Source organism: Polyodon spathula, chromosome 5, assembly GCF_017654505.1.
Source record: "Polyodon spathula isolate WHYD16114869_AA chromosome 5, ASM1765450v1, whole genome shotgun sequence".
NCBI classification, from domain to species: Eukaryota; Metazoa; Chordata; class Actinopteri; order Acipenseriformes; family Polyodontidae; genus Polyodon; species Polyodon spathula.
This window is the reverse complement of record NC_054538.1, coordinates 19,418,917-19,432,818: the sequence shown is the minus strand read 5'-3', so window position 1 is coordinate 19,432,818 and position 13,902 is coordinate 19,418,917. Positions and strand designations below refer to the sequence as shown.

General features: G+C 39.9%; 1 protein-coding gene across 10 annotated transcripts in view; it reads right to left on the bottom strand.

Moving 5' to 3' along the window:
• ltbp1 (latent transforming growth factor beta binding protein 1) overlaps positions 1 to 13,902 on the bottom strand; it is a 132,636-nt gene extending 118,734 nt beyond the window's left edge. For 8 of the 10 annotated variants that reach the window (XM_041249971.1, XM_041249969.1, XM_041249972.1 and 5 more), the window contains exons 1-3: positions 13,151 to 13,900; positions 11,801 to 11,871; positions 126 to 606 (exon numbers count right to left, since the gene is read on the bottom strand). In XM_041249971.1, coding sequence (XP_041105905.1) covers positions 126 to 606; positions 11,801 to 11,871; positions 13,151 to 13,545 — 947 coding nt within the window. In that variant the 5' untranslated portion in view covers positions 13,546 to 13,900. Of the gene's footprint in view, positions 1 to 125; positions 607 to 11,800; positions 11,872 to 13,150 lie in introns of all 10 variants that reach the window. The other 2 variants (XM_041249978.1, XM_041249977.1) reach the window with 2 other exon arrangements.

Sequence of the window (13,902 nt, the reverse complement as noted above, 5' to 3'; positions counted from 1 at the left end):
GAGTGAACACAAAATAAGTATTAGTCTGAGGTGTTCCTAATAGGATAAACAATGGTTAAAGGTGTTTGTGTGTGTTTTTTGTGCTTATGTGTTAAATCCCTAAGCATAATAAAAGCAGAACTTACTGCTGCTGAACTTGCTGGGGGATGACGACAGCGGGCTGCTGCTTCATTGTCAGAGTCATCTGGGCACCGTTGTTGGTTTGCAGTGGGATGGGTCTCTGAGGGAGCACGCTGTGCTGGGAGGTTTGCAGTGGGATGGGTCTCTGAGGGAGCACGCTGTGCTGGGAGGTTTGCAGTGGGATGGGTCTCTGAGGGAGCACGCTGTGCTGGGAGGTTTGCAGTGGGATGGGTCTCTGAGGGAGCACGCTGTGCTGGGAGGTTTGCAGTGGGATGGGTCTCTGAGGGAGCACGCTGTGCTGGGAGGTTTGCAGTGGGATGGGTCTCTGGGGAAGCACAGCATCATGTCCATTTCCTGGGGGATGAGAAGGGGAGTGTGGAGGCACAGTCTTCTGCTCGCATGCTTTTCCCTTCGTCCCCGGTTTGCACACGCAGAGCTGGGGCCGTAGGCACATCCCCCCATTCTGGCACTGTGGCAAACAGTTGGCTGCAACATGAACAACAGACATCCATTTGTAAAGAGATGACAGATGATTAGTAAAGGTGATTAGTATTAATATTGTAAGTAGCCTATAAAAATCAAACTATTCCAGTACCTGTAGCCGTTACCTTACGATATTATATTTCTATAGTGTCTTTCATGGCAAATAATGTCCCCAAAAAACACTTACACCACTTTGATTGGAACCAAAATTAACTCTGTATTTGTAAAAATATATCCCAAATGAACCATTTCTGATGGCCATCAGGTATTATTTACTGTGGGTTTCACATGTTTACTTCAAACGTGTGTAATGGCTCCGATTGTTGACCAGCAATACCACTAAAAATATTTTCTATATTAAATGTGTAATTATTGCGTGGTTAGCAAAAATGCCACTTTTTCACATATTCTCTAAATACTTTTATTAACTAAATTATGGTATGAGAAGAAAAAATTATTTTAGTCCCGCTTTGTCCCGCTAAGGTCCCCGGCACAGCCAATAACTCCCTGTTTAAATTTCCTGTCTGACAATAACTAGCAATAACAGACAGTGAATAGTGTGGCTTGTGGTGATGTCAGACCTGGAAGGATAATGGACACAGACAGGACTACAAAACACGAAACACTAACATAAAACAAACGGCATGTTGGCCAAACTAAATAGACAGACAAAACAGTGGGCAAACCTCAAACAAGTATTGTGCTGAACAGTTTCAGCACGAGTAGCAATTGTTGTTATTATTCTTCTTTCTCCTCCTCTCTCCCATTCTCCACTTTGAACATCCAACCCCTTTCTCACCTGTGATCACCCTATTTATACACCTTTGGCTGGAGCCTTAATTAATCATTTAAATCATTAGTTCCAGCCACATTCCCATGTGTTTTTACAAGGAGGATCTTAACTGCTTCCTTGTCACCACTATTTCACACACACACATACAAACTCACATCCCTGTGCTCACATACCAATATACATTAACTCCGCCATGATACATAACCCAATCTCATACAAAAGAAACCAAAATACACCCAGGGGCTGGGGTACCCTGTCACACATTTCCCTCCTTGTATGCAGCAAACATGGCCTCAAAGGCCACCTCCCCCCTTAAAATCCCAAAAGGCTCTGCTGTACTCCTGGGCCAAGAAGGGAGGCATCAAGGGGCCCATGGGTGGCAGTGTTGCCAATAGCAATGCTGTCAGCAAAAATGCTGACAGTTCCAACATAGGCTCCTCCGGCCCAGGCAATTCATTGGGGGCATTCCCATATCTGCAGCCAAGTAGTTTATTACCATGGCTGCAAGGTCGGTAAGGGATGCTGGGTGGTATTGTTGTTCCCAGACTTCCCATTGCTCCCCATCTCTGGCCCACAGCAAGTCAACCTCCATAGAGAGGGTCTCCACAAAGTTCCCCTTAGGGTCCACCAGCCAGTCCAAGATCTCCCTTGAGGGCATTGAATGTTCTTGCTTCCCCCTCATGGGCATTGGACGCTTCGGCGACTCTCATGTGTGCTTGAGCTGGCACCTGCTTGTTTGCCTTCTTCCGGGAACCTCTGCTCCTCCCCTTCTTTCTTCTCGGGTCCGGCCGGTGGACCGCTTCCTCCTTTACCTCTGGGAGGGGGCATCTGTCGCTCCCCATAGATGATGAACCAGCTTGAGGCCTCAATCTTGCTGTGGTAGGAGGGGGAAGGAAACACTGCGAAGGTGAGGCGGAATCATTTTTCACGACTCTTGGCCAAAGTAAGCCTTTTTGAAGAGAGGGCTGCCCATGAGCACTCTCCATAAATGTGTCCAAAGTCCTCACACTCCTCACACATAGGCACCCCTTTTGCCTCCAACTGACGCTACTGCTCTTCTGTGGTCTTGTCCAGCCCCCTTTTCTTTCCCTCCATCTTCTCCATTAAAAAAAAAAACCCTCTTCACAAAACTGTGTACCCACAATACCGTCACTGGCCTGTTGGGAAGGAACGGTTTCCCACTGCTGAATACCATATGTGAACAGTCTGGCTGGTGGTAACGTCAGGCCAGGAAGTAGACAGACAGGGCTTGGTGAGTGAAACACGCTGTTGCATCAGTTTATTGAAAATAAAAAGTTTAAACAGGAAACAAAACACTGAACAAACAAAATAGACAGACAAAACAGTGGACAAACCTCAAACATGTATTGTGCTGAACTGTTTCAGCACAAGTATCAATTGTTAGTTGTTATTTCTCCTTCTGTCTCTCTCTCCCATTCTCAACTGTGAAGACACCAACCCCTTTCTCACTCGTGATTACCCTATTTATACACCACATTCCCATGTGTTTTTAGAGGGAGGATTTAAACTGCCTCCCTGTCACCACTATTCCACACACACACACAAATGCACATCCCCGTGCTCACATACCAATAGATATTAACTCCCCCGCGACACATAACCCAAACTTATCAAAGAAACCAAAAATATACCCAGGGGCGGGGGTACCCCGTTACACAGGCTCTCTAATAATTTGCACTGGCATCAAACTGATCACATCATAAGTCAGAGCAGAGGCCACAGCATCAATAAGCAGACCCCCTGTTGTGGGTTTTTATAGGAGCCCTGCAGAGCGCCTGTGATTACCGCAGCTCCAGCTTCATGTATTACACTGGAACACACATTTTTTAACAACAAAGCCCTACGGCTACAAGTGGAAACACAATAAGTAATCATTTAGACTCCCTTTCTTCTTCCTGTTACAGGGACGCATTTTAACTCCAGCAACAATCTCTAAGTCCCCTGGATGGGAAACCAGCTTTATGAAGCAAACATTTATCAAAGACTCACACAAGCCCTGGTAAGGATTTGTCCACCACTGGCTGTAGGCATTTGAAAACACTGTGCATTGATTCATTACCTCTATGGCTGAGGAATTATTTTCTTCATCGATGGCTTCATCGATTTCTCTCCAGTCTTTTTTTTATATAATAATAATCTTTATATAGCACCTTTCATAGTGGACCACCATCAAAAAGCGCTTTACAAGATACAAGACTAGGGTGTATGAACTTGCCTCAGTTGCAGAGTCACTTACAACATCTGACCCGAAAGACAGAGCACAACGAGGTTAAGTGACTTGCTCTGGGTCACACAATGAGTTAGTGGCTGAACTGGGATTTAAACAAAGGACCTCCTAGTTACAAGCCTGTTTCTTTAACCACTGTACCACACAGCCTCCTAATTTAAATGTAATATTTTAAACAAGAGTATTTTGCTGTTGGATCACACACAGACATGTTCGAAATATCGAAAAGTATTTAAAGTTGCCAGGATGTAAACATTTGAGTCATGATTTGTACCTGTCCCTAAAAAACTTGTTCCTTTGCTTCCATAAAGTATTTGTATTACAATATCCTGCAAAGGGGATTAATACATGACCCCAAGTTGGGGAAATAGGAATCCATGCTGATATTTGATCAAGGTGAATCAAACAAAACAGGCTGCTGCATACAATACACTCGCAACACAATGCTTCCACAAATCCTGATTGAAAACAGGGTACAGAATTTAGGGCTATATTTTCTCGAAGCATTTACTCCAGTCTTCAATGAATTCCTATTTTTGAAAGAGGTAAAACATCTGTTCATTTTACAAAACTAGAACCAAACAAATACAGTAAGTCCTCTTCAGCACTCTGAATGTGTTTGATTCTCATTTTGTAACATTAACAGGATTTAGTATTCTTTAAAAAATGAGTTAATTAAAGAATACAGAAACACTTTGAAACTATGTCCCTTAGTACCCTATCAGATTTCAGTTTACATCATTGGAGACTGAAATAGAAGATCAAAACCAATGAAAAAAAAACATTTTAGTTGAAGGACGCAGTCAAACATAAGTTCTGCCTTGGGACTCATTAGCCGTCCTTAATGCCTAGTACAGCCTAAAGTACTGCACAGTATTGACCTCAATCTGGCTCCTCTGATAAGTCTCTTTTTGTTGTGCTTTTTAAAAAACGTTTCTACAGCAACAGTATTTATAGTTAAGTTGACCTACTTGAGTCTGCATTGAATCCAAAGAGCAAACTTCCCACAGGAAATATTTCTATTTGGCGAATGGCTCCACCATTTTATTAGGATGCACAGGAGAAATACACCTATTCCATTTGGGTTGAAGTTCATTATTTAGTTCAACAGAGTTTCCAAGTCTTTTGAAATCTGACTTTTCTTTTTTGTAATGATTTTATCTTAAAGGAATAAAAGGGCAAAACAATAACTGAATTTTTTCTATCTTAAATTAATTTCTTATTAGTTTTAAATCATGTCGTTGCTCCTAACAGGGACCATTGCTGTCGCTTCAAATTCAATAATATAAAATTCAACGCTTTCTTAAAGTATACCTAGATTATGTTTGCCTACCACCTTGTGTTGTAAATTGATGTCAGTATTCTGTCAATATTATGACTGGTACCTCTTGTATTTATTTATTTATTTTTTTCACTTGAATTGGGGGTATACATCTTTTGTACCGGATCACTTCATGTGCTGTTGGACCACTGAGGGAAACTGACTTAAAGAACAGAAAATAATCATGATCAGTGATTGCTAATGCTAAAGACATAAATAAATTAATTGTAAAGCATTGGTTTAGGGTTAGGGTTAGGGTTATCATGATCGGTGATTGCTAAAGACATAAACAAATGGATTATAAAGCGTATTTTTCACCCTACTAAGTATTAAAGCCCAGCAGAACCACTAAGTAGTAGAGCATAAGTACAGCTGTTTCAAAACAATCTTTTTTTTTTTTATTAAGATCCCCAGTATAAATGAAGCAGAAATATGATGGGCTTACATAATCATCTAGGACTATTAGTTTATCATACTGGCATTATACAGATTGCCTTGTGATTTGAGGATTATTAGAAAATCCCTTCCCCTTATCTGTCACTTCTTGCCGCTTACAAAACCATACAGAAGCCTTTTCAAAGTGAGATGCCATCAGTGATAGGCAGCCTTATCGCACACCTGCTCCACTCCCTGGCCTGTATCTCCCCTTACCTCATATCTTCTGTGGCATGCAATTCAATATCAGAGCATTTTACGACTACACACACATTCTGGCTATATGGTCGCCAAGAAATTGCGTATCAGTTTTGGCATCAGTTCTAGACTGTATTAAACACAAGTCACGGTTTTGTAAAAGTGGGTCAGTCTCCTTTTCTGGTATGCCTCTGGACTGTATGATGCAACATATTTGCGAGCGCAGCCTCAACACATGGAATATTTTGAAAAAGACTGGGAGGAGTATCCCATAGAGGTGATCAGTATAATAAAAATCTGGAGCCTTAGGTAAACATATATTGTGCTATGCCTTTACTTAATATGCCAGTGGGTACCACCTAGTGGATTTCATATGGAATCTGTAGGGAAGGAGTTTTGATAGGGGTGCATGTGAGAACAGATCCAGTCGGCCTTGATTTTAAAATTTTCCTTATGAAGTAAGCACACCCTCCACCATTCTTAATCCTGTGCAACCCTTGTTTGATACAAAACTTGCACACTACCTGCATTGTGGGTTATCATGGTCGTCAATTGCCGACTTTCAAAAATCTTTTGCAGCCATAGTCTTCCCTTATCACACTCAATTGCAGGTGCAGTCTGGGATACGGGCACCCTTTGAAATGCTGATAATTCTGTGCTTCTTCCAGTTTTATATCAAACAAACTGTCAGCTTGCTGCTATTGGACAGATATACTGCAATGCTCCTATGCATGTACCTGTTGTGTCTCCTCATAGCCCTGATAAAGTGCGCACGCCTTGTCTATGTAAGATTGTTGGCTGCACATGTTTGCTTTTTACATAAGGGAATAGTCCACCCGCCCATCTCCTAAATCAAATAAATAAACACAGTCATCTAATTTATTTTTCATACCAGAACATCACAAATAAATGACCCTTGTTAGATACGGCATTCTGCTTTTGGCATGACTTGGCTGTGCATGAAGAAAATGTTTGGTATGCATGTGCTGTGTTTAAGAAAAACTGGAGACTAAACACATTTTTAAAGTCTTATGTAAAACACAATCTTTTTTCTAAAAACTAAGGGTTTACGGATCCTCATGTCATTTTTAGAATGTACTAATCATTAGTTATAACTTCAAAGGAGTACTTTTTAGATACCTATTATTAACAGTTGAGTTTTGTGGTTTATTGATGCGCTTTTCAACAAAGAGCTTGTATTTGTGATATAAAAGATGTATGGTATTCTATATTATATGTATGATGTTTTTCTATCCTCATATCAGCCCTCTTCATAAGTATGCACTGGATACTTATGTCAGTCCATGTAAAATTAGGATTTTCACAATAATGTCTGTTTTAGATTCATGTAGTTTCCAATTACTGTAAAGACGTTTATAACTTTACAGTAATTGAATGAAATGAAATGGACAGTGATTTCGTATTTCCCAATAAACACCGTGACCTGCATTCAGCCTATGTTTAACAACCTTTTTCATCAAAAGCTCATGCAAAGTTTAATAAAAATTCAAGTGATGGGGCTCCAGAGTGGCGCATCCAGTAAGGACATTCCACGTGGAGTGGAGTATGTGCCCTACAGCCTGGAGGTTACCAGTCCGGGTGCAGGCTATTCCACTGCCGGCCGTGGACGGGAGTTCCCAGGGGGCGGCGAGTGCCTGCAGGCCTGCCTGCAAGCAGCCCAGAGCTGCGTGGTCCTCTGACACATTGTAGCTCTGAGGTAGCTGCGTGGTCCTCCGACACACTGTAGCTCTGAGGTAGCTGCGTGGTTCTCCGACACACTGTAGCTCTGAGGTAGCTGCGTGGCGGGCCTGCAGAATGAAAATAAGCGGACGTCTGATGACACACTTTTCAGAGGACACGTGTGTTCGTCTTTGTCTCTCCCGAGTTAGTGCAGGGGTTGAAAAGGTGAGCCAGGCTTAAAATTGGGCATTTCAAATTGGGGAGAAAATGGGGTAAAAAACAATTGGCGATTCCAAATTTAAAAAAATAAATAAATAATTCAAGTGATGATGCAGCCTTTGCTCTCGCTCCTAATTGCCAGCCAAAACATGAAAAAATAAGGTCATCATCACCTAGGTTCTGAAACTTTCAAGAAAATGCGCTTTCCCAAGTTTCACTGGGATGGAGTGAAAAAGCGTCCAATTGACTTATGTTTTATTTATTTTCACTAGATTTCACTTGACTTTCTTTGGCAATAGTGTTTGTGTATATAGCCTTGTGGGCATGTCGTTAACAGAACCACACACACACACACACACACACACACACACACACACACACACACACACACACACACACACACACACACACACACACACACACACACACACACACACACACACACACACACACACACACACACACACACACACACACACACACACACACACACACACACAAACTTGTTCTATTTGTGTAAGGTACATTCGGCTGTATCATTCATTCATTCAGCAGGCATTGTGGTCCAGTGGTTAAAGTCCAGGGCCTATAACCAAAAGGTCACTGGTTCAAATCCAACCTCTGCCACTGACTGACTCGCTGAGCAAGTCACTTAACTTCCTGCAGATGAAATGTTAAATAAATGTCCCATTGTAAGTGACAGCCTACCTCTGTAAAGTGCTTTCTGATGGTGGCCTGCTATGAAAGGCATTATATAAATATATTATTATTATTATTAATTTAAGGAATTAGTTTCCTTCCTTAGGAAAGCAGTAACTCCATTACGGCATTAAGTACATCCTGAATTGCTCCTGAAATACATGAGCACACTGATCACTTTGTACAGAGGGCCCCTGATCTTTCAATTCAGAGTGCTTTTAACACATCCTAAATCGTTCAGGAACACAAGGAACTTATGTGCCAATGGTCAAGTTACAGATATGGCCAAAGGTACTGCATCACTCAATAGAATTAACTAATTTTGCTTCATAAACTTGAATGAAACCTGCTGAATAATGTTACCACTTTGGTAGACTTCTGCAATATCATTTTGTAGTTTCTTTAATTACATGATATTAAATAAAAGATCTAAATTATGTTCATATAGTTTTTTTTTTTTTTTTTTTTTTTTTTTTTTTAATTATGTTTCAATCCTAAAATACTAGGCGATGCAAAACCTTTGGCCATAGCTGTACAGTGCTAAATCTCTTTAATCCCAGACTAAATTCTGATATGGGCATCTTAAAGTACATATTATTACAGTAAAATATTTTAAAAAAATAGTTATTATATGGTGAACTTGTTTAGCGGCCGTAAGGTGGGACTTTAACGGTCACTAAAAATGTGGCGTATGTAAAGAATGATTTTCACCTGCCGTTCTGCAACTGCTATCAAATTAGCACGTTGCCATCATTAATCTATTTAAATTATATTGAAATGTATTCAAATAAAGAAAAGACCATGGAATTGGGAGGGGATCTGGAATACTAAGCGTTTATAAACATTGTAATGAGATGTAAGGATTTTGTCTTGTACTTGGGCAATTGCTGACCCTCCAAAAACTTTTCACCTCTTCTTGCAAGGTGCAAACCATTGTAGAAGCAAGTAATTAAGAGCTGTATAAACGCACACACCTGCAGAGACCTGTCACTGTCACTGGTGGCTGCTGTGGTTCACTTCCTGATGCGGTGACACTTGGCTCTTGTTCAGGACAGGCAGGGAAAACTTCAGAGGAGAAGGGCAAGACAGAGAAGATCCTGCACATTCAAACCCAGGGTCACTTTGTTTGGGATGCCAGAGAATACAGTGGTAAGGCATTATCGTCTCATTCTGCTGGTCATCCTAGACCTAATAGCTGAATTTCACCTTTTCATCACCTGGTTGACTGTCCTCCTGGTAACACCATCAGCATTCTCTTTTTCCACTATAGAGGGCCATATGGCCTCATTGGTAGATAACTGATGTTGGCTGAGGCCTTTCCAAATAACTCAATTGCATGCCGAATGCCCTCAGCCGTAAGGACTCTCAGCTCCTCCTCAGAAAACTTTAATTTTCTTTTCCATGAGCCAAGAGGACTTTGCTGCCCTTGCTCTGCCATATTTGTTGTTCAGTTTGATTTTCGTGCTCCACAAATCTCATAAAGCACCAACTGCTCTCTGTCCTCCTTACTCACCTCACCTCTGGGCTGTAAGTGCGGCCGCTAAAAACCCTGATGCACAGGCGGCGCTCATTGCAACCCTCATTATCATGACTGCGGCTCATTATTTTTGCGTGATGATTTGCATTGCCCTTAAGCTTACATAGGCCACAGTGCAAAATAATTGGCTGGCCGCTAGGCAATTTGGATTTTGATCTGCAATTGTTTACACTCTGCCTACCCTTCCATTAGCCCCTTAGCCTCATAAAAAATAATCATTTGTACAGTAAATGTGGGAGTTCTTGTTAATCCAGAGCATTTCTGAATACACATTGCTTTCTCTCAAAACCGTGAGTCAGAGGGAATTACTTTCTAAAATAAAGCCACCGTCACTAGAGGAATCAGAAACTGGTTCACTTCCAAACAAACCTCCCCCCCCCCTGCCCCCTGGGCATTCCCTGGCCGTGTCAACAAGACCTTTAGCTGAAGTAGATGCTTGCCTTGGCTAAATCCCCCGTAGCACTCTGTACACAGCTTACAGAGTAACAATCTCCGAACTGTGACAGTGGGGAAATAAAGGTTTGAAGTACTTAGACATTCTTTCCCAAGAATTCCTGCATTTGCTTTTTTTGAAGATGAGGTGGAATAAGTTACAAACTATCCAATTTAAAACTTGGGGCCCTCCAGGGTTATTTTTGTAAACAATATTTTCTTTATAATGACTGTAGATCTTATGATCTTTTTTTTTTTTTTTTTTTTTTTTTTTTTTTACTACTTAGACACATTGTGAAACTAGAAATAAATAAGTTGCAAAACTAGTAAGACTTCAGCATAAAATGCAATGTTTTAGTTATACTGGTGAGAAATTTAACAGGGCAAATGTAACACAGTCTTCATTAACCGATGATCTGCTAACTGAGTAGAAATAAAGAGGAGACCAAAAACATTACGCAAAGGCACTGGCACACTACCACCTGCTAGACTACCAGGGAGATTTCTTTAGCCTGTCCAATAAAATTCACGTTGCAAAAATGAACTACAATTGTGGCTTTAAGTATCCGTGGACAACCACTCCCTTAATAGTTTACTTATGCCGAAATAAATAATGTTTTTAGAAGTGGTGCCCAAAGTGGGCAAGACACACCCCAGGACAATTTAAAACTGCAGACTAGAACATGTTTTATATTAATAAATCATGACTACACTGTATAGCGTGATATAACTTGGTATGCAATAACAGTCTTCCTATGGCTCCTACGTTATCTCTACTGTTAATTAGTCCACTGACAGCAGCAGAGATTGTCTATGGCAAAAGAACACAAAGACCCACTGAAAAAAGAATATACTACATACCTTGATCGCAATGTGCCGAGTTACAAAAACGTATGGAACGGCATGCATAATGTAACTTTACACAAGCGAGAAATCATGCTGAAGTACTTTATCACCAATATTTGTGATAAAAAATGTACATGCAAAGTTTGGTCACAATTCATACAGCGTGTTATAAAAACTTCTGGCACAATTTCCTGAAATTCAGGTAACAAGTTCCTTACATATTAGTCCAACCAGTCAAAAACCAGAACTCAATGATGAAAATCACCAGGAGCTAGATTCTGAATCCCCTTACTCTCAAAAAATTAAGCCGATGGATGTCCACTCACAATTTGCTGATCAATTAGTTATGTAAAATAGGTACATAGGCGTGGTTACAGTATATCACTGTAGGGATAAACCTAACAAAAACAGATATGTAAAGTTTCAACTAAAACACTATAAACAACTAAGACATCGATGAGCTGAAGAGCAACGTTAATAATTGAACAAAACTGTAAACTTGTCTCCTCCCCAAAAAAACTTAATAATTATTACTTAGTCATTAAATAGTTAAAAGCTGTTTTAAAAAAAAAAAAAAAAAAAAAAAAAAATTAATTAACAATGCCTACTTTCCCTTTGTATTTCCTAAATACATACTAATGTAATCAGGGTATCTCTCCAGCAGCAAGAGATGTGAGTTTACAGTATATTCAGAATCCCACTAGATGTGCAACTGCCGCTAGAAGCAAAGAAAGAAATACCTAATCCTGTTCCTGTGAGAATGAAGCAGCTCGTGGCCTGCGTACTCACGTTTGGTGCATCTCTGAGAGGAGGGGGCTTTACTCCAGCCTTGACAGCACTGCCCTCCACAGACATTCACACTGCAACAACAGCGAGAAAAAAAAAAAAAAAAATTAAGATGGTACTCCTACAGTAATTGACTCAGATAGCTCCTGAAATATTTAATCAAATTACTGTCCAAAATCTTTACCTAGGTGTTAATTTCAATTAAATTCAAGGAACCTCTATACAGTACGATATTGCACTCGATATTTGACGTTCAGCACATCCTTACAAAAACATAGTCTAAATCTAAAATAGTACAGTGCACAGTACTTACACAGTAATCAATAAAATCCGTATCATATGTAGAGCTTTATGCTTCAATATACCCCTGCACATCCTAACACTACAGTATACTACATTTTGTTGCGATACTAAGTATTTTGTTGGGTAAAAACCTTTAGGGTACTGATACCAATCACACAATATTCTGTGTTGTACTGGTTTTATTTTATTAATCAGACAGATGCAGTATTATTGATACATCAATTCATAATGGTGATTTTGTGCCCCTTGTAGAAGCGTCTACAATTTGCTGATGGGGATATATATATATATAGAAATATAATATAAAATTTAAATAGAATCAAAATTCTCGTTTTTTTTTTTAACACTTTATATCAACGAATGTAAACATACATTTTAACTTTTGTATTAAATATTATATAATGATAATAATAATAATAATAAATAATAATAATAATAATAATAATAATAATAATAACATATTCATATTTCCTTCCTTAACGTAGTTCTGAATGGAGTGCCCGACCTCATTCTAGATCTTGTTTATAATTAAGTGTTTTTCGAGAGAGAATGGTACAGCTTCAAAACAAACTGAACACAAGTCTCTTAATTTTGTTCAACTATACATGAATGGAATCAAAGTTTGCTTTAATAAAATCCACACTCAACTACAGCATTACAATGCAACAGTACTGTATTTGTGCAGTGTGACATAAATTAAAACTGCAGCAGTGTTTATTTGGTTGTACACTGTGTTTTTTGTTGTTGTTTGTTTTCATACAGTTAACAGAAAGTGTATTAGCTCAGGTTCATGTAGACGAGCTGTATGACCGACTGCCTATTAATAACTTCTATGAGTTCAAGTAAAGGACTGCTATATGAGCAATGAACCCGATAAAGGTGATGGCCCTTTAATAAAATACCAGGTTTTGACCCTATAATGTAATATTAGTGCGTGTGAACACATCAAAGCGATGTGTTTTATTACTGTTTTGACAGGCATCGGTTTATTGAGTACTAGTACTACTGCCCCGGGGCATCGTACTAGCAATACAAAAGGCGTAGTCTTACCCTGAAGTTTTAAACTGGTGTTTCTGGACCTGCACGGTTGGGACGTTAGCGCTGTAACTGGAGTGGCGAATCTGCTGGTGCTGCTGATGGAACTGCACGCTGGGGCTGATAGTCTGGCGGAGCTGCACGCTGGGGCTCGTCATCTTTCCCATCCTGCGGGTCCGGACCTGGCTGTTGTAACTGGCCATAAGTTCCACGTTATAAGAGTGCGGCTGCCCAACGGACCCTGTCCGGGAAATGGTGCTGATGTGCCGGCTGCCGGAATCAGCCTGTCCCGGCTGCACTATGTAGGTGGTATACCTTCGGAACCCTCCCTTATCCGAGGAAGTAAATGCCGGTGAAGCAAATATACCTATGGAAAGGAAAATATTCAATCTGATCCAAGCCATTTCCATAGGCGTTACTTCAAAATATTTAAAAAGAAGAAAAAAAAAAAAAAAAAGACAAGTAAATTTATTTGTAAAATCCCTTTCTGCTTGTTTTTCACTATTTGTTTAATTAATTTTTTTTTTTTTTGTAAGTTTGTTTTGTTTTATATTACTTTCTTAGATGCGCACACAGAATATATGCTAACAATGCTCTCCTTAGGTTATAAACTTCTGCGCATAAACACTAGAAAGAAATTAATAATAAAAAAATGTGTATTTAATAATAAAACTAAAATGAAACACGGCTTTATCTCAAACGAGGGCTACGGGGAGGTAAGCAGCAGATGTTACAGCTGCTCTGGCTATGCCTGGGTGTAATATTTT